We start from the raw sequence: 19,626 nt of genomic DNA, 5'->3' as shown, positions 1-19,626 counted from the left end.
TTACTCAGGAGACACCAAGTAATCCGAAAATACCGGTCATTTGAAATCACACGGAAAAAGTTTTCATTTTGTTGCACAGTGTATTAGTCTTATTATTTTTTCCTTGAGTGAATAGTAACTTATGTAGCACTTACCTGTCTCAAATGATTAACAGGTACAGAGCAGCAGGCATAAGACGCAGCCAATAATCCTGATTAGGTGGTCTGATATTTCATCATTGAAATATTTTTCATTTTTTTGCTTATTAACATTTTCGTGATCAGCATTTTATTTCGAATACAACTACATCTAAGCCCTTACACTAATTTAACCTAAGATTATCTCTGCATCATCTTCCTCATCATCCAAATTTTGGTTTTTGGCGAGTTCTTCTTCGAGGCTCTTCAACAGACTCGCGGTTCATATAACAAGTTCACTCGTTGTGATTTTCAGTTTGCGCACAACCTCATTGCGAACTATCTTAAATTTGCTCTGATCAAATCGATACTTGGTTAACTGAAGTTCTTCCAAGGTCATCACCAATCCATTGGGGAACACCATGTGATTTTCAATGATCTCTTCAGTTGGCCAAGTGAACTGCACATCAGGTGTATCTTCCGTATGAGTCTCATTTATATGCTCAAGAGCATTTTCATACGTTAGGAAGAAATTACTGCAGGCCGAACACTTAAAGGATTCCACATGAGTGAGAGTGTGCGTATAGAAAGTAGTCTCTGAATCGAAGATCTGATGGCAGGAAGAGCAAATATAGGTGGGATTTCGAATGGCTACAAAAGTTGCAATAACTGAAGCACTATGCTTAGTTCTCAGATGCTCCTCACTCTGACGCCCATCGATATCAATAACAATCTCGCGGCAGGCTGTGCACCTCTTCATTGGGAACATTTCAATATGCAGTAATTGATCTAAGGTGACTTGGGAAATGACCTGTTTGTATGTGTTCTTGGTATGACGCAATTTAGCATGCCTCAGTAAATTCTGATCATCACCAGCATCATAGTCACAGGCTCCACAAACCATTCCACCTTTGATACTCTTTGCTATCACACTTTCAGTCTTATGAATGTCTTTCATGTGTTTGGATATTTCATCGTATGTATCACACACCTCCTGACACAAGCCACAGTACATTGTCTTGATGGCATGATACCAACACGGTACTGTCTCAAGTCCTTCCTCTTCAGTGTGATTCTCAATGTAGTGCTTCTGGAACAAAGCGACAGTACTACACATTTCGGAACAATGGTAACACTTCAAGTAGAATCCATTCAGTGATACTGGTTCTTTCTTGCTGGTTTCTTCAAGAGGTTCTGGCTCTGGGCACGTAGAAGTTATAACCCTGGTACTAACTGCAACACCAGGATGGCACTCTGGGAAGTGTACAACTTGCATGGTTAGAGCTGATTTTGTTGTCTTCCCACAAATTGTACACTGTATTATTCGTTCAACTCTTGGTCTCTTCACCTGCATCACCAAATCAATTTGTTCCGGCTTTCTCTTTACTATCTCCGTTTCTACAGCCTTCATAGAAGGTATTTCGGAATCCCAATTGATATCTTCATCACTAAATTCTTCCTCTTCCTCTTCAGTGGTTCTCGGAAGGATTTCCTGTGACTCGCACGGAATACCACGTATAGACTTGGCACCATTTTCATCACGTCTCCAGAAATTCACTGAATCTTCTGGTTTCTCTACTCTCTTGCTCTTTCTGGGTATATAGACACCCTTGATGGCTGAATATGTCTCCCTAATGATCATCTTCCCTCCATGACGCATATTCACATGATCCTCAACATAGGATCGTGTATGATGCCCCATAGAACAATAGCCACAGATATACTGATACTTAGCACCATGCTGATTCATAACATGATTATTCATGTCTGTCTTCAAGTAACTCGTTTCTGAACATTCATTGCATTGCCATTTCTTAGGCAATGCCTCATCCTGTCCCTGTGGTGCAGATTCTGCTACAACTGGCGTTTCACTTTTAGACTCATCACGCAGAACATAGATATTTCCAACACCTGAATGGACAGTCTTAATGTGCTTCTCCACCGTCGTCGTTGTCTCATTCATGTACTGACACTTGTCACACATGTACAGCCTCGGTCCGTGCAGACGATAGTGCATGACAATGGTTTCCACAGAAAATGACCCCTTCAGCAATTCAGTTTTGCAGTGTGGACATTTGTACGAAGTCTCATTGGAGTGCAGTGTACTCAAATGATACTTCAGCATGACATCATCAATTGTGATGTAGGAACAATCTTCTACACCACAAACAAATCTCTTCTGCTGCATTACAAAGACTGGTTCATTGACTCCCTTACATCTGCTATCCATGTTCGAGCTACACGCCAAATTAGTCATTTTGTCAAAATTCTTCTCACTTAAGCACGGTACTGGATTGATTGGATCAAGATTTGGAACATAGGCAGCCTGTCGATGTGCTTCAAAATGCCTCACAAGATTCTTCACAATCATCGTTTTGTAGTTGCACAATTTGCAGAAGATATTCTTGGCAACAACAGGTTTCGTAGGTAGTTGATCAACATCATCTGGCCCATAGGAATCTCTCCCGGGAACTTCTTTGTCATTTCTCACAGCACCATCACCAGTTCGCTTCTCATTTAGCGGCAACCTCTGAATAGTTCTCACAAAGTCCGCCTTAAATCTCTCAATCTCCTCAAATTTGGTATTTTTTGGACACAGCAGAAAAATGCCACTTTCAATAGCTGGAGTAATGAGTACAAGACTATATCCCAGCCATTTATGCACAGTTTTCGTACAGTGATCAGCTACATCCTTTTCACTTCGCCCAGTGTAATCACACATGAAGCAGAAGTATCGTTTGTATCCATGAGTCTCCAGATGAATCCACAAGGATTTCGATGAATGCCAAAAGACATTGACACATTGAGAACACTTAAGAAGGGTATTGGTATGTGATCGATCAACATGCTCCATAAAGTCACCCCTTCCCTTTGCCTGATAGCCACATTCTGCACATTTAAGCAGAGTAACTTGTGGTACACCACTCTTTGCCACCCAATCAGCAATAACTCGCGACAGTGATGTAGAGAAGCCAAAAGATTGCTGCTCAAATGCCTCCTTGGATACGGTGACACCTTCCAATACAACGGAATTTGACGACACATCCGCCTTTGTGAGGAAAACAAAAACACAAACACTTTAGTTCCTTTATTGCTTCTTCCTCAGTATAAGAAAACGCTTGATTACCTTAATAGACCCTCCCGTTGCACTGGGTTCGACAGATCTCGAACCCGAAGCCACTGGAGTTGCTGGCTTAGTGCTCGGGGTATCCTTGGACAGTGTACAGACATCCTTAATCACCAAAGATGACTGAGGTGCAGGAGAAACAGATGGTTGAGGTGCAGGTGAAACAGATGACTGTGGTTGGGCATGCAGACTGACCACATTGGAAATTACCAATGGCATTGATGATTGATTGGGAGTTTCCGCAGCAGGTGCTTTCTCTTTACCAGAATTCACAGTAGAAGCAGATGATGTATGTCTGACTACAGATATACCAACAGGAATTTTCTGGATACTCTTTGTCAGAGACTCCTTCGTGATAAACTCAGTAATTACACGCGAAGTGCAGAAATCGTCAAATGGTGACAATTTGAATTTAGCAACATGCTCCTGCAAAAACAAGATTAATTGAGTAAAAATAGTAAAAATATTGAATTTTGAATATATCAAATTAGGTTCGAATGAATTAACTAATTTAGTGTCTATTGAGAGAAACTTATCGAAACATCAAGTTTAAAAAATATGAAAGTTTGATCATCAACCCGGTCCGGAATCATTAGCCGGAACTTATCATACTCATATTCTAAAAGTCCTATTCCTTATAAAGGTTTTAAGAATATGATGAAAAGAGCAACATAAAAGTTGCAGTAAGAATGCGACTAAACAGTGAGTTTGAAGAGACAAGGATCAGGGCTTCACCCTAGGGACTAAAAAGGACTAGATCGCCCCATAAAACGATGCAAAGTAGTGGACAATGTCCACAAACCATTAGGGGTGCTGAGTTGCTGGAGGGAACTGGCAGAGGATCATCAGGACTAGAGGAGGTTAGTGCGAGAGTCCCGGTCCCTTAAAGGTACGTTTTGTAGCCACCTAAGTAAGTATATCGTCGGTTGTGTCTACCCCTATCGTCGGTCGTATCTACCAAATGCAGATACGACAGAGGTAGACGCAACCGACGATATGTAAACTTTGCACCCTTGCTCTTCGTACGCTTTTCTTCAATCCTAGTTCTTAACGATGTTCCAGAAGCCATAAGAGCACTTAAAGATGGCCTAAAGATCATCTAGCTAGATTTTAGACCTAAAGTGCTAAAATTAAAGAAAAGCTTACGAAAAGCAGGAGTACATAGTCACCCCTATATTGCAAAGTCACCCGTATCTGTGATATGTAAAATCTCCTTAGTGAGTGCCAGTGGCGCTAGTACATCGAGGTATTAACTATTTCTAAATATTCCTCATTTAGGGTAAGGGCTCAAATGAATTGATATGTAGAGGTGAATTTGACTGTTATTTTGGACAACTTGGTTATTAATTTGGACAACTTGGCTGTAAAGTTGGACAGCTAATCCGCCTCAACAGGATGCCCATTGTTCTTCATTTCATGAACCAATCTTACCAAGTCCTCTTCCTGTTCATGTAAGGGAAACGTAGAATGTCACAAGAAGCCCGAAAACTTTCCATATCATTCATTAAAGTGAGTTGACTTCGGTACTACAAGTACGTGCGGATTCGCTCATTCCCTGGCTTTTCCGGGAGCCTTTCAAGGCATTTCTCGCTACATCTCTTTCGTAGAGATGATGCTCCTTTGTTTCTCCAGGCATTTGTCCAACCTAGTCATCACAAAAGCTAAAACTTCACGAATTTTCGTGAGGTAAACACCTGTCCAAAATAAGGAGTATCACCTCACAAAATTTCCCATTTTTCACACGAAAAATCTAGTTCACAAAGCAATTCTCACTTCAGGTCAAATATACAAATCACCACTAACGTGATTCAACAGAATATTCAAGGAATATTCAATAATATCACTCAAATAAAGCGAAGAAACATTGTTAGTACTTCACCACAGCCAAATAAGACTGAAGTAAACACGAAGTTCTGTCATATTTCTCGCAAGCAATTGCTCACACTGAATTTTCAACAAAGCAATTTCAACTCAAATTATATTCAAAATTATTTAGTGTTAAAATCTTCCAAAAAGAACAAATATTTAGATAGAATTCATTATTCATCAAATATTGGAATAAAAATCCATCGTTAAACAATTTATTTTTAGTGTCCAATTTTATCCTCAGTGTCCAAAATAAGAAACTGGACAAAATTATGAGCCTTTCCCCTAATTACAGATATTTTTTTAGAAGGGCACTCAATGGATCAAGTGGTAGAGTCGGTAGAGTACTCGCTCTACGATGCAACTATCCCGGGTTTGAATCCCCTTCAGGTCACCAGAAATCTTTCTGGCGCAAAAGGTGTTCGGATTGCATTCAGTGAGCTCAGTGAGATTCACAACCAATTCAGTGAGATTGACAACCTCATCCCGTACAAGAAAAAATAATAATGCATGTCTAGAAATCCTCCTCTTGTGGGAAGGCCTAGTTCCTTCAGGGAATGTTGTGCCAGCATTATCATTATTATTATTACTCCCTCCGTTCCGAAATAAGTCGTACGTTTGGGAAAAATTCTTGTTCCGAAATAAGTCATACATTTGGGAAAAATTGCGATTAAAGTAAAGTTTGTTGGTAAATGTTTTGTGTATCAACAATTATCTCTTGTAAGGAACTATTGCTAATGTCCAGAACTAAAATTGGGGTCCAGTCTTGATGGTATGTTGAGGAACGAATGTCCTTAAAATATCTTATTTTTGGCGTTTTATTTTCAATCTAAAATAGGTGCAGAACGGTGAGAGATACAGACTTGGAACCTTCGGGGGACCCCCCCCCCATAAGTTGACCCTGGGACCATTAATATGTCCTTTATTTTGCCCCCACTCCTTCCCTTCCCATCCAAAATCATGTTTTTTTGGGATTGCTCGAAAACACGTCGTGCGATTTTTTTCTTCAATTCTGGATATGTTTTAGAGAAACATATAAATGGTCCCAGGGTCAATTTATGGGGGGTCCGCTGAAGGTTCCAAGTCCCTATCTCTCACCATTTTGCATTCAGATATTCGAACACATAAAAAAAGGATGTTCTTTTTATTGCTCATTCTGCAAAATTTGAGATATAAAAAATGTCATATCGGTAATAACTGTTGAGTTCTACTTGTGCATACTAAATATTTAGAACAAATTCTAGCCTGTAATGTTAATCACAGTCCATTATGTAGTAAATAACTATCTACCGGAGCTCTTTGAAAAAAACGCGAAAAATGGACAACTTCAACATATCGATTCCTCAACTTACTATCGTGATAGAATCCTCATATTATTCCTGAACATGGAGGATAGTTCACACACAAAATATTTTCAAATAACGAAAACATTCTCTGAAACCATTCCTTAATCCCTAATTTTTCGCCAAACGTACGACTTATTTCGGAACGGAGGGAGTATTAAATTAGAATTTTTACTTATATTATCTTAATACTTATATTATTTACTAAACATACATAACGTTCAACGCACAATGTTTTTTGTATTCAAAAGCTCCAATTACAAAATATATTCATATATCCTGGCAAAAAATTCAATAATTATTTACAAATAAAAGAAAATCAATGAAACTATGATTTCAGTGATAGAGTTAGAACGCATATGAAAAACCCCATTAAATCGAAAATGCAAGTCTACATAATGGTGATTGTAAGTTTTATATAATAAAACTACGCACCTGAACTTCTTCGCGATTGTAGTAAAGCAACACCTTGTTCTGGTGTCGATCACACATATGCTGTGCCAGGTTGTTCTTGTTGACTGTAGCGCATTCACAGTAAATGCACTCATAATTCCCAATTGAGTGGCAGAACATGTGCTTCTTCATGTTCTCAATACGTATCATGGCTGAACAAAAGACGCATTCAAAGACTTGACTGGCATGGTCCTTGATGTGATTCTCAAAATGGTTGTAATTAAGAAATTTGAGGTTGCAAGCTAAAAGATAAGTTTGATTGTTACGTAGACGCCATAAACGCTTGTCAATTTAATCTTAACTTACTTTTACACATTAGAAGCTTCACATTCTCCTTTACGCAACTGACAGGATTCTCAGTAGGCGAAGATTTGTAGTCTGCTTTGATTTGCCACACTTTTGCATTTGAATTGTGGTGTATGATCAAGTGTCTGGTTACATAGGTGGCATTGCAAGCTCTATAGAAGCAATTTGGACAAAGATATTCGCAATGCAGATGTTCCTTCTTCAGATGACTCATCAGTTCAAATGTACTACCCGCCATGTAGTCACAGTACGCACATTCTAGCCATGAGCATGTGTCAGAGATGGTAGTTTTTTCCAACTGATCCTCAATCATCTTATCATGACTCTTTAAGTGCGTTACCATTTCAATTTCATTCATTGTTGTATACCAACACTCTGAACCCATACACTTGAACGATGAACAGAGTACTTCCTTGGTCAACATCTTAGCCACAATATGAGCAGGTTTTGAACACGGTTGCTTTGTCCAAGGTTTCAATTCATTCTCAACCAATGACTTCTGCAAGTCTACAGGAATTGTAGATCGACGTGCAGTGATCTGAGATCCCAATTGCAAATTTATGATTCTAGGTGCATCATCACTATTACCAGTAGCCTTTGGCACTGGTGATGCGAGAGATTTCAGAGTTTGAAGAGAATCAATGGTCGAAATGCGAAGTGGTGGAGTCGAACTTGTTGACAATGGAACTCCCGATGATGAGCTTGCAGCTTCAACTGTTTGTGCTCTAGTTATTACTAGAGATCCCGGCGATGAACTAAGTGTCCCTGCAGTCACAATCGATGGTCCTGGCGAAGATGATGCTGGTTTATCCGGAGACCTACTAACTCTTCGTATTGTTATAGATCGGATGTTTGTGGGCGTTGTAGGAATTTTAAATGCATTATCTTGCTCCATCTGCGCGGAGAGTTTATCCCCAGATAGCCGTCTCAAACGAATTGCAGGTCGTGCTTCCTCCTTAATATCTTCCTGCGGAACTGGAAGAAGTTTGCTGGTATTTTCCTTCCAAATATGATCATTCACCAAATGATGAAACTCCAGTATCATTGAACCTGGATTCAATAGTTTATCATCATGACATAAATTGCAATGTCCCGACCACTTGTCATCATCATGTACTCTTAGCAAGTGGTCAATGAAGGTATCCATCGAAGGCCCAATAAATAAGCACTTTTGCAGTAAGCAGTAGTAGATTATTTGTCCATCTACGCATTTATACTGTAAATTTTCTACCTTACCACTTCTATTGACTTCAGGACTTACAGCAGAACTTGAAGGCGTTATAGTTGTAGTAGTAGTTTGTTCATTTGAACTGATATTTTGAATTGGTGCATCACTTTTAGTCTTCTTCGATGCGCTAGTATCAGTTATACAATCACTCTTCCTCTTGATACTGGTCTTAATTCCGATCTTCTGAACAAGACGATTGAGCTTCTTGTTTGGACCACACTTGCCTGGTTGACTCATAACAGACTCATCACTGTCACTATCAATATCTTCCCATTCATCATCATCGGGTTCAATGGGGTTTTCAGAATTTGAATCAGGCACTTCTGTATTTTGCGACATAGCTGATAGAGTATCCTCAGACTGAATTGACGATGTATCTTCCGATCGTGCCGTGGTGTGTGCAGTTGGGTATTCTTCAGTAGTTGGTTTTTCAGTCTTTACAAAAACACTACCAGCTTCTGATTTTATAACAGGCTTCTCTCCAAATCTCTCATGCAATTTGCTGGTTATGCCACTTCCCGGTTCATTGGGAATTGTCTTAGAGATATCAGCCAAAATCGATTTGCTGGCACTGTTCTCATTGTCTTTCTCATCAGTGGCTTTGAAGACTCCATCTTGATTCTCATCCATCATAGCCATATTCTGCTTGTACATATCAAGGAAAATCGGATGATTCTCCTTAACAGATATATCTGAGAAATTCAATAGTGTCACTATGTGAACTTCAGGAACACTTTCGTGTTCTGTGATGATATGATTACGAGTATTTTCCTCCAGCAATTGGATAAAATTGCAACCACCACACATGTAAGCCTGAATGCATTTTGCATGATCCTGCATGATCTCATTGGCAACATATGACCCTCTCTCTTCGCATTTCTTCACATGAGTACGAATGACTTTCAAATTCCACGACTTTTGACCACAGCTGCAAATGTATTCATATTCACCAGTGTGCTTTGTAAAGTGCGTTATCCATCGATTTGGTGGTTCGTACATTTCTTCTCTGCAGAAAATGCAGTGTCCGAAGACTTTTGATCCCGTATATTGGAGTTTCATATTGTAACTTTCGGCATACAGCATTCCCTTTTCGTTCTTCTTCAGAAATTCTGATATATTTTTTGGCAACCGAGCACAGTAAACCTCATTGAGGGAATGCATCTTGACGTAGTGAGATACAAGAGCTTTGCCAGAATACCCACAAATTTTGCAGTTTTTGTGGTTAACGGCATCTATATTGACATCATTATTTTTGATGTTTGATGCTTCTATTGTCTTCTCTTTCTTAATCACTTTGTGATCGATATCCATAGGTGCAGGAACTGCTTCGGATTCCTTTGTAGTCTCAGTAGATGTTGGTTGTGTTTTTGACTTTGGACCTGGGCGCTTCTTAATTGGTGGTTCAGGAAGATCTATAAAATCTGCAGAAGGTGGATATTCAGACTGAATAACTGCAGCAACTCGGGAACTTTTCACCTTTTTCTTCAAACCTCTGAACCAGATATTATTACGTCGGATTTTCTTTTTCTTTGGTGAGACTCTATCACTCCCTGGAGATGTTTCTTCAACATTCTTCTTCGGTGTCTTTTTCTTTCCTTTCTTCCCACCGGAATTCTTGGGAATTTCACTCTCTTTCAACTTTTGCAACTCCACTTTTAGCCTTCGACTGATATCGAGCTGCTTCTCCTCAAAAAATCTCTTTGCTATATCATCATCCAGACTTTCGCCACACTTTTTAGGTAAACTATCCCCATTTTCTGTAGACTCTTCTGTGGTCTCCTCAGCAGCCTGCTTCTTCTTACGAGTTTTTCTTGGTGCTGCTTTAGTTGTCGCAGATTGCGATTTCGATGGACTAGACACCTCTGGTGTTTTGACCTTTGTCATCCTTGTAGGACTTGTTGGTGGCGTGGTTTCATTATAGCAAACAGACTTTCTTTGTAGCTCGGTACACATTCGTCGACCGGTTGCAGTTAAGACACCTTCCGAAATGAACATTGTGCGAATATCTTCATTCAGTCTATCCAATTCTCGGTTCTTCTTTTGGGGTTTCTTTTTTGCTGGTTTTGCTGCTGGAGTTTCAACGGCAGGCGGATCTGTTGATGATTCAATTGTGGCTTCTGGTTTTTCGGGAACACTTTCAGCCTTCTGCTCCTTTTCTTTTGATGGCTCCTCCTTATTCTCCACATTGTCATCGTCACTCTCAACAATATGCTTCACTTGTTCGAATTTTTTCTCATCGAGAACGTTCTTCATAATTCCCAGGAGTTTGTCTTTTGTCAGCATATTGGGATTGAATAAGTTTGACAGGACACTTTCTAACCACTCCTTCGTAACACCATCCTTGGGTGCTTCTGTTTCCGTGTTTGTGGCATGAGTAGTTGAGTCAGTGGTTTCACATTTTCCAGAAGTTTCAGCCTCCACTTGAGAACTACTAGATACAGGCTCGGGAGTTGAAGTCTTCGAACGCTGAGGATAGTTAGATGGCTCCACATCATTTTTCTCCTCTGATACAGCCATTTGTGGTTCCTTTGGAGAAACTTCCCTGGATTTAGAAGCGTTCTCCGATACAAACTTATTAATTTTATCCGCTTTAACTTTCTTACTCAAACGAGCTTTACGTGTCACAAGAGTTTCTGACTCAAAATCAGAATTATCAGTTTCAGAATCTATATCAATAATTTTAATACGCTTCCTCGATGATTTTCTCCTGGGTTGTTCAGACTCAGCTATTGATTCAGCTGCAGTCGTCTTTGAAACCTCTGATGCTTTTGACACATGTTTCTCTGGAAGCTTTTCATCCTTTTCCTCTTTTTCTATTTGCTTTTTCTTTTTCTTCTTCTTCTTCTTCTCAGGACCTTCCTGAGAGCTCTCATCAATTGATTTCTCCTCAAAGTTCTCCTGCTTTTTGTCTTTGGTAAGTTTCTTCTTTTCATCTGACTTTTCAGTTGGTTTGGATTTTTCCTCACTCTCAGATTCAGATTTTGCTGATGTCTTCTTGGGTATTTTGAAGTCTTTAATACCCATATTTATATTTTTCACATGTTTGTCGTAATCTTTTGAAAAATCATTCTTCCGATACATATCATCGAACTGTGACTTTGAACCAATTTCAGAAGATTCACTAGATTTCTTTTCGATTGGTGCACTTTCAATAGCCCTTGATTTATCGAATTTCTTACGTTCAGCTAAATCATTTTTAGTTGATTTAATGGCAACATATTGTTCAGAAGGCTCCATATAATCATCATCATCTAATTCAGAGCGTCGTTCCATTGGGTTGAATGACTTTTTCGGGGGTGGTGGATTATTACAAACATACTCAGATGATCGCACATCAACGATTTTGCGACTTTCATACCTCGAAATTGTCGTCTGTGGTGGTTCATGCCGATTGATACGTGGATCTCTGCGTGGATCATTTCTGGGTGGAATGGGTTTCTTAAGCCTTGGATCATCCAAACTCACGGTAATGCTGCCAGAGGGATCAATTGGTAGATGCGTTGAAGGTTTTTCGTGCGGCTTCCTGGAAGAATGTGGCTGGTATTTGAGAGCCAGGCGAAAAGTGTCACTGTGACTAACTGTAGTTGTATTTCCACTTGACGGTCTCTGAGGTTTATCAGGTTCACCCATAAGAGATTGAATATCATCATTTGACAATGGTGGACTATTGAGAATATTCATATCTGGCCTCATCATACTATTATCTGGACGACCTTGACAGATTGGAAGTGGACCCCCATGTGATGGTGCATTGTTAAAAGGCATATGCGACGGACCTTCAATTTGAGGAGGATAGCGTCGCTGGAAGAAGGTTTTGTCTTGCGTTCGACGACAAAACAAATTGACCGCTGAAGATCCCCCTTGGAAATTGGCCAGGGGAATTGGGAATCCTTCTGGTGGCACTGCATCACGACGAGGATCAAATGCATTTCTCTCATTTCGAGATGAAATCACCGTTGATATTCGGTTCACTTGCAGTGTTATTTCTGATGTTACAGCACGCCTCTCCAAACGTGGATCCACCGGACGTACCTTATCGCCAATAATCGCACTTGCCTTCTGCTTCAAAACCGATAGGGATGGTGCTGAACTACCACTTTCTGCACCTCTATCCTGGGGAACATCTTTCACTTGTAAAAGTTTCTGCTTCACAACGCCCAAATCAAGATGAGCTGGATCCTTGTCCCTCACTTCAACCTCGAGATTTGGCCTTAGTGCCACAGCCTGGTCAAAAAAAAAATCAATTAAAGTTTTCAACACAATATTAGAAGCTTAATGTTTAGCTTAGTGATCTTTTTCATAGCTCTTCTTGATAAAACATAATAGGAAACAAATTTACATAAATTTACTCGTAAGGAATTTTTCACGTAATTCTTTACTTTTAACACATCTGCTTTTTCATTGCTAAATTAAGAACACGGATGACACGCGACTAAGAGCACTAAACAAAAAGTCACCAAAGTTAATTTTATTTATTCATTTACCTTTGAATTATCAGGTTCATCACGGGATTTGCTCTCACTTGTCTTGTGCTCATGTGAATATCCCTGGAAAGGAAAAGGTTCACAATTATTCAACAGTTAAGATCGTAAGTATTGCAATTGAAGTTAATAAAGCTTAATAAATTATAATAATGTTTACAGAGAAAATTCAAACTAACCCGGCCAAATTTCTCATACAAGTTCATCAAAACTCTCTCAGTTTTCTCGAGAACATCACATTTTAGACTGAAAATTTTAAAAATTTATAAATATAATGCTCCAAATTTATCAAATAAAATTCAATTTATATTACGTTTTGGGTCTATTTTTCAGTAAATCGTAGAGACTCTGAATCTTTTTCAGCTGTGCCTCCCTTGACCTCTCCTCATTGGCATCTTTGAGCTTCTTTATGAAATGCTCCAAAAATGGGATGTACTTGTCTTGAAGTTCCTTGACCTTCTCCCTGTGTTTCACCTCATCCATCTTTCTGCAAATACACAAAGATATTTTTGCAAATTAAATATTAAGAAATTTACATTATTGCAAGTACTAAATTATCAATTGCGAGCTATTTTTAGTATATTTAGAGGAGAAAAATTTATTTAAGAGCATTTGAATATTATTATTTTGCACATTGTATGACGAATACATATAGCTAGACACTGAAAGTAGGTGTACATTTTTTCATGACAAATAGAAACAATTTGCACACTGAAAAATTTTATCTCAAAATTCTTTTAGTATTTCTGAAATTTGACCATACAGAATTATTTAAATATATATTTAACTCACTTCAATGTTAACATAAACTTCTAACTTCACTCATTTTAATTTGTTTTAGTATCGCAATGCAGAAATGTCAATTATTAGAGGAAAAAAGTAAAAGTTTAATGACATCACAAAAATTAGTTGGATATATGGTCAAAAAAACACTGTCAAAATTACATTAACCCTTTGAACACATTGAAAATTTCTCAATACTTTTACAACTAAACATTTTGTTCTCGTTGCATGAATACAAGAATTTCAATAGTCTTCTTAATATTTAACATGCGGTTTAGGTAAAACTTCACTGATGCACTTCATGAAAATGTTTTTGTATGCTATAAAAATGCGGGAACGGAGGCGTCTTTCTCACTGAAATACGAGAAAAATAAAGATATGGTATTGCCCTATGAATTTTTTGACAAGCGGCATGCTGCAAAAACAAAACATAGAATGTACATCTGGCCACCCTATCATTGCGACGCTCCAAATGCGCGCGGAGTCATAAAATTATTAGACAAAGGCACGAGAATGAAGAGAAAGAGAAATTCACACAGCAGCAGCGGCACACGGTACTCAACACAGTCACATGCATGAAGATACTTTTGTTATTATACAAGCTAGTTTGGAGAAAAATTGAAATGGAAAATTGAAGGTATCTTTAAAATAAATCCTACTGTGACAATTCTAATGATGTCCCTCGGTAATCCTTCTATACTCAGGATTACCTGTGATTTTTGTGGTAAACAAATTGCACTAAATAAAATAAATTGTCCAGGTTGTCTTTGATTCGTACATTACTTTTCATTTTCTCAGCAAATAATTTTCAGGTTGCATTATTTTTAACTTTATGTACTTTTTAAGCGGTTGAAATTTAAATGTAAAAATATATAATTGAAACTTCTTATGCAGAATGTACACGAATTTTTATCACATCCAAAACCAATATACACTCCGACTCCAATAGTATAAACACGCTTAGCACTTATTTTATTACTATTTCTTTTTTAAATTTTGTAATTCTGTAGTTACTAGTTTACTACTAAAATGCTGTCTTAGATTTTGATTAGACCAAATCGTTAAGAAGACCATTTTTAAAAGATTTTCAATTTTTTTGGGGTTTACACTATTGAAGTCGCTCTGTATGTCTACTTTTAAGCCAATGCATAAAAATGTTACTTATAAAGGATCATGCTATTTATTTTTTGTAATGAAAATTATAGACCAATTTAACGGCTTCCTTAGTAAGACATTGCTGTGAAGAAAATTTGCAATTAAAAATGTAAGGAAAATCTCAGTTAATTGACAGCTAACGTCACTTTTCGCTTAAGATTTTACAAACTTCTCAGTAAATATTACAGATGAATTCCCTTATCGTGCTTTTATTTTCAACACGTAGAAGATTCCACTATATCCAACCTGGGACCTGTAGAGATTTTGGAGATACGTCTTTGTATATTTAATGAAAAATTGCTTTTTTGAAGGAAATTTCCAGCAGTGTTGTAGGTGAAAACGTTTGAATTGTGACAAAAAGGCCATTTTTGACGAAAATTGTTCCCAGGGTATAGAGGCCTTAAGCTTAATAATGTTGTATCATCTTGCTTGATTTACTCTAAATTCAAATTCTACATTAAAATGAAATACGTTAATTTTGTTTAAAGTAATACTTGAAAATGTAAACAAACTTTTAGACATTCTCGTTGAAACTTGTGGTATGAATTCGAAATCAAGATGTTCTGACCCGAATATATGTCTTTTATGTCCATGATCTCGCATTCAAAGAATAAAATAACCACTTATACTGCGACTGAAACGCCTTTGCAAAGTACTCTACGTCAACCGTTTGAATTAAACTGGAGTGTTTCGACCGTAGATATTGTTTGATTTGGCGTCAAAAATCCTTGTAAAAATAAGGTTTCTGTCTCAAACACTCTTTTAAAGTAAAGATTCCAAAATGAAAATCTCTATAAATTTATCAATGTTCCACACCAAAATCTTAAATTGAAATGAGTTCCACAGCCGAGACAGTTCAGTGGAACTTAGACTGTGGTGTGGAACTTTTAAATGGAGTATTCCTGTCAGCAGCCGATGGTTTTGCTCGTTCTGAGGGCCAATTTTTGAAACTCTCACTTGCATCCGCGAGCCCTTTAGTGGTCGAGAGACATCAACTCGCACACCCCGTAAATTCAAATCTTTCTGTAACGACTTCTTTATAACATAAAGTACTCGTTACACGTACTCAAGAATCTGCGGGGTGTGCGAATCAATTTTTCTCGGCCACTAAAGAGCTCGCGGGTGCAAGTGAGAGTTTCAAAAATTGGCCCTCAGAACGAGCAAAACCATCTACTACAGGAATACTCCATCTTAAAGTTCCACACCACAGTCTAAGTTCCACTGAACTGTCTCGGCTGTGGAACTCATTTCAATTTAAGATTTTGATGTGGAACAGTGATAAAAGAGTATTCCTGATATAAACTGAGTGACTCATCAGGCTTTTTCAGTAACTGGGTGCTCTATATATTTGGCTCTCAGTTGTCTGATGTCAAATTTTTCACACAATGGAGTTTGAAATTTGATATTTTATAAATAATTTCCACACAAAATTGAAATTTTAGGTTCACCAAAGTTCTATTAGTACAATTTGGTTTAATGAAACATTATTTGTCAGACAAAAAAGTAAGGAAGAACTTAATAAGAAATAAATAGAGTTCCAAGACCACAAGCTGGTTAATGTTCCTGTTTAAATAAATCTTAAAATAATTCTTCATCAAAAACCCACTTATATAAACACCAGCAAAGAAATTAGTATTAAAACTTAAACACGTCACACTTCTACGCTAAATCCGTCACTCCTATTTACCTTTTCTTTCGAAAGATGAAGTTCTCCATGGTTGCGCCTAGTACGGCTCTTAGGAATCAATAATTACAAACTAAGGAAAAAAAGAAATTTATACAAAAAGTTATTGACGTACAGTTTTATAAAACCTATGAATAAGAATTTTACAATTAGTGCACTGAAATATACACTACCTAATAATGCTAATGAATAGAAGCCGAAGAGTACATTACAGATGAAGACTTCGTATAGCGTAATAGAAGTACAACCTCTAAAGTTGTCTCCTTATTTCACCATTACTCCCGGTACCGCAGCGTCCGACGAACGGGCTTCGATAAAGTTCAACAAAATGGCGTTCGCGTTGGATCTTAAGACGAAAAATGCGACTTCAATCGACAGATCGGTAGCGCATTTTCACCTTTCCACAACGCAAAAATTTATGCACAAACTTCTTCCCCCTTGTCTTCTTCACAACTTCACAATACTCTTAAGTCTTCCAGATAAGTTTTTCTTGTGCAATATTTGATGCAAAAAGGATTTTTCACGAGATGCGACGCTCTTCCAAGAAACTTTTTCACTGAATGACGTGACAGCGGGTTACCAAACTGAACATTTTACAGAGAAACATCGAATGGCACATGGCAATACTTTCTATGTTTTTCTATGTATAAAATTTGACATTGAAGCAAAAATCCCTATTTGTCAATCCAAATGTAGCGGAAAAACATTTGCTATTTTGTGAGCAGTTTTATTTCGCAATGTGTGTTACAAAAACTGTTACATGGCTCCTATGAATATTGTCTTATATTTTTTTTCGTATAATATCCTTGTGAACCCATCAAGTTTTACTCGATTCTTCCACTCATTCACACACTAAGTAAATTGAAAAAAAACACCACATGTAATTTTACATTCCTTTTGACATCTACACTGAAAAAACACTCTGCTTTTAATATGTGAGAAAAACAGTGTCAGTCATGTCCGAGTCTCTTGACGTGTTGTATCGTGATCTTTCTGTTAGCAATTTTCTTTCAATTTTTGCAAGAGAAAGCCAAGACTTTGGTGTTATTTGCACTTCGAAATTCGAAAGGAATTACTAATTGTATTTAAGTTTTATTTTTGTAAAATTAGTGGTAGAGCAGCAAAATGGGCAAAGTAATGACTAGAGCTGGCCAAAATATGTATTTGCATGTTTTTATTAAGCGTTCTAAGGCTCTATTTGACCCTTTATCTTCACGAATTAGGCTCTTGCGATTCTAATAAACCTTATTTGAAAATGCATATTTTGACATATTTCATGTTTATTTGCATTTTTGCATTTTTACATATTTTTCTGCATATCTCCGACTTTTGTTTAAAAGAAAATTATTTTTCTTGTAAAATGAAAATTTATATAATTTCTATCGCTGCAAAAATAAAGTTTGGAGTCCAGTTATAAATATTAAAATATCCCTTTACACTACTTGGTGCTAACATCACCCACATTGACAAATTCGAAGCCAAGGACTATACTATATTTCAATTTTTACTGCTCGAACTCAAGAGAGAGGGCAAGGCCCATTTAACCCTCAAATGTTTTAAAAAGCTGCTAAAGGAAATGGAAAAGCGTGCTAGTGTTACTAAATATCTTAATCTACTAGATAGAACTCTTCGCTAAATTTACAAAAGGCTTTTTAATTTCCATTTTTTAAACATAAATATTATCTGTAAAATAATTTGAGGTGTTTTTTTTACATTTGGCGTTGAAAAATTATTAGAAGGAATGAATTGAGGTTATTGTATAAGGATGAAATAATGTTTAATAATTACATGTTCTGTAAATCATATTCTAAAAGAATAAAAAAAATCCACAGATCAGTTTTTCGGAATGCGCTTATAATCACGCACAGCTCAGTTATAAAACGGTTAAGATTGCGCTTAAAAATACGCACAGTTCTAACATAAAACAGTTAAGATCGCGCTTAAAAACACGCACAGCTCAATCATAAGAAGCTTAGGATTATGCTTAGAAATACGCACAGCTTAATCATAAATCAATTAAGAATGTGCTTAGAAATACGCACAGCACATACGTAAAACTGTTCAGATTCAGCTTAAAACACGAACATGTCAATCATAAAATGGTTAAGATCGCGCTTAGAAATACGCACAGCTCAATCATAAAACAGTTAAGAATGCGCTTAAAACACGCAAAGCCTAAACATAAAAGGGTTAAGATCGCGCTTAAAAACACGCACAGCACGAACACACGCGTAAAACGGTTAGGTTTGAGCTTAAAACACGCACAGCTGAATCGTAAAACAGTTAAGAATGCGCTTAAAACCATACACTGCTTGATCATAAAACAGTTGAAATCTTTACCGTTTTATGATTGACCTTTGCGTGTTTTTAAGCGCATTCTTAACCATTTTATGATTGTACTATGCGTATTTTTAAGCGCAATCTAATCCATTTTACGATTGAGCTGTGCGTGTTCCTAACCGTATTTTTAAACGTTTTACGATTAAGCAGTGCGTATTTTTAAGCGCAATCTCAACAGTTTTGCGATTTAGCTGTGCTTGTTCTTAAAAACGTTCTTATCCGTTTTAAGATTGAGCTGTGCGTAATTTTAAGCGCAATTTAAACCATTTGGTGATTGAGAGGCGTGTGTTATTTTACATACAACTTTCTAAAATCAAACCCAAATGTACTAGAACTCATGCTGCATTTATAGATAGCTTTAAATATTACTTTCTTATACCAGGGAAAGATTTGGATCTTAAAATGTCATACACTGTAAAATGTCATTTGTCACATTTTACAAAGACAGTGAAAAATTAAAAAAGCATATTTTTAAATTTCAAATACTGAAATAAGATTGGTTGTTATTAAATGTTGTATTCAACCAGTTCAAAATTAACAGACATTGTTTAATTTCTTTTTAAATCGCATTCAATCCGTCGACTGGTTTTAACTTTATCTATTATTGGTTCAAAATAAAAGGATACTAAATTTATTTTAAATAAATCCAAAATGCCAGACTGCGTGTTCGATTTATCACGCCTGTAATTTTGTGGATTTTTCAGAAATATTGTTTTAGACAATGAAATAATGCATTTTTAAAGA

At 37.2% G+C, this 19,626-nt stretch overlaps 1 protein-coding gene across 3 annotated transcripts; it reads right to left on the bottom strand.

The window, feature by feature from the left end:
* Positions 1 to 225: 225 nt before the first annotated feature.
* On the bottom strand, positions 226 to 17,448 carry LOC129809511 (uncharacterized). 3 transcript variants are annotated; one of them, XM_055859364.1, is made up of 9 exons: positions 16,716 to 17,448; positions 16,546 to 16,615; positions 13,234 to 13,407; positions 13,100 to 13,166; positions 12,924 to 12,986; positions 7,212 to 12,663; positions 6,888 to 7,147; positions 3,244 to 3,669; positions 226 to 3,165 (listed from the first exon to the last, which is right to left on the bottom strand). In XM_055859364.1, the coding sequence occupies exons 2-9, from the start codon at positions 16,572 to 16,574 to the stop codon at positions 400 to 402; spliced, it is 9,237 nt and encodes a 3,078-aa protein (XP_055715339.1). In that variant the 5' UTR covers positions 16,575 to 16,615; positions 16,716 to 17,448; the 3' UTR covers positions 226 to 399. The 3 variants fall into 3 exon arrangements, with proteins under 3 accessions (XP_055715339.1, XP_055715340.1, XP_055715341.1); XM_055859365.1 differs by lacking the exons at positions 16,546 to 16,615; positions 16,716 to 17,448 and adding an exon at positions 13,713 to 15,137; XM_055859366.1 differs by lacking the exons at positions 16,546 to 16,615; positions 16,716 to 17,448 and adding an exon at positions 13,902 to 15,137.
* Positions 17,449 to 19,626: the final 2,178 nt, after the last annotated feature.

Source organism: Phlebotomus papatasi, chromosome 1, assembly GCF_024763615.1.
Source record: "Phlebotomus papatasi isolate M1 chromosome 1, Ppap_2.1, whole genome shotgun sequence".
Taxonomy (NCBI): Eukaryota; Metazoa; Arthropoda; class Insecta; order Diptera; family Psychodidae; genus Phlebotomus; species Phlebotomus papatasi.
The sequence above is the reverse complement of the archived record's forward strand: the minus strand, read 5'-3'. Positions and strand labels throughout refer to the sequence as shown.

Excerpts from the sequence above, each read along its gene's own strand:
- LOC129809511 (XM_055859364.1), bottom strand. The coding sequence starts at position 16,574 with ATGGAGAACTTCATCTTTCGAAAGAAAAG. Across the intron at positions 13,167-13,233 it reads CTGAAAAATAGACCCAAAAC|TCTAAAATGTGATGTTCTCG; the intron begins GTAATATAAATT and ends TAAAATTTTCAG. Across the intron at positions 7,148-7,211 it reads GAAGCTTCTAATGTGTAAAA|CTTGCAACCTCAAATTTCTT; the intron begins GTAAGTTAAGAT and ends CTTATCTTTTAG.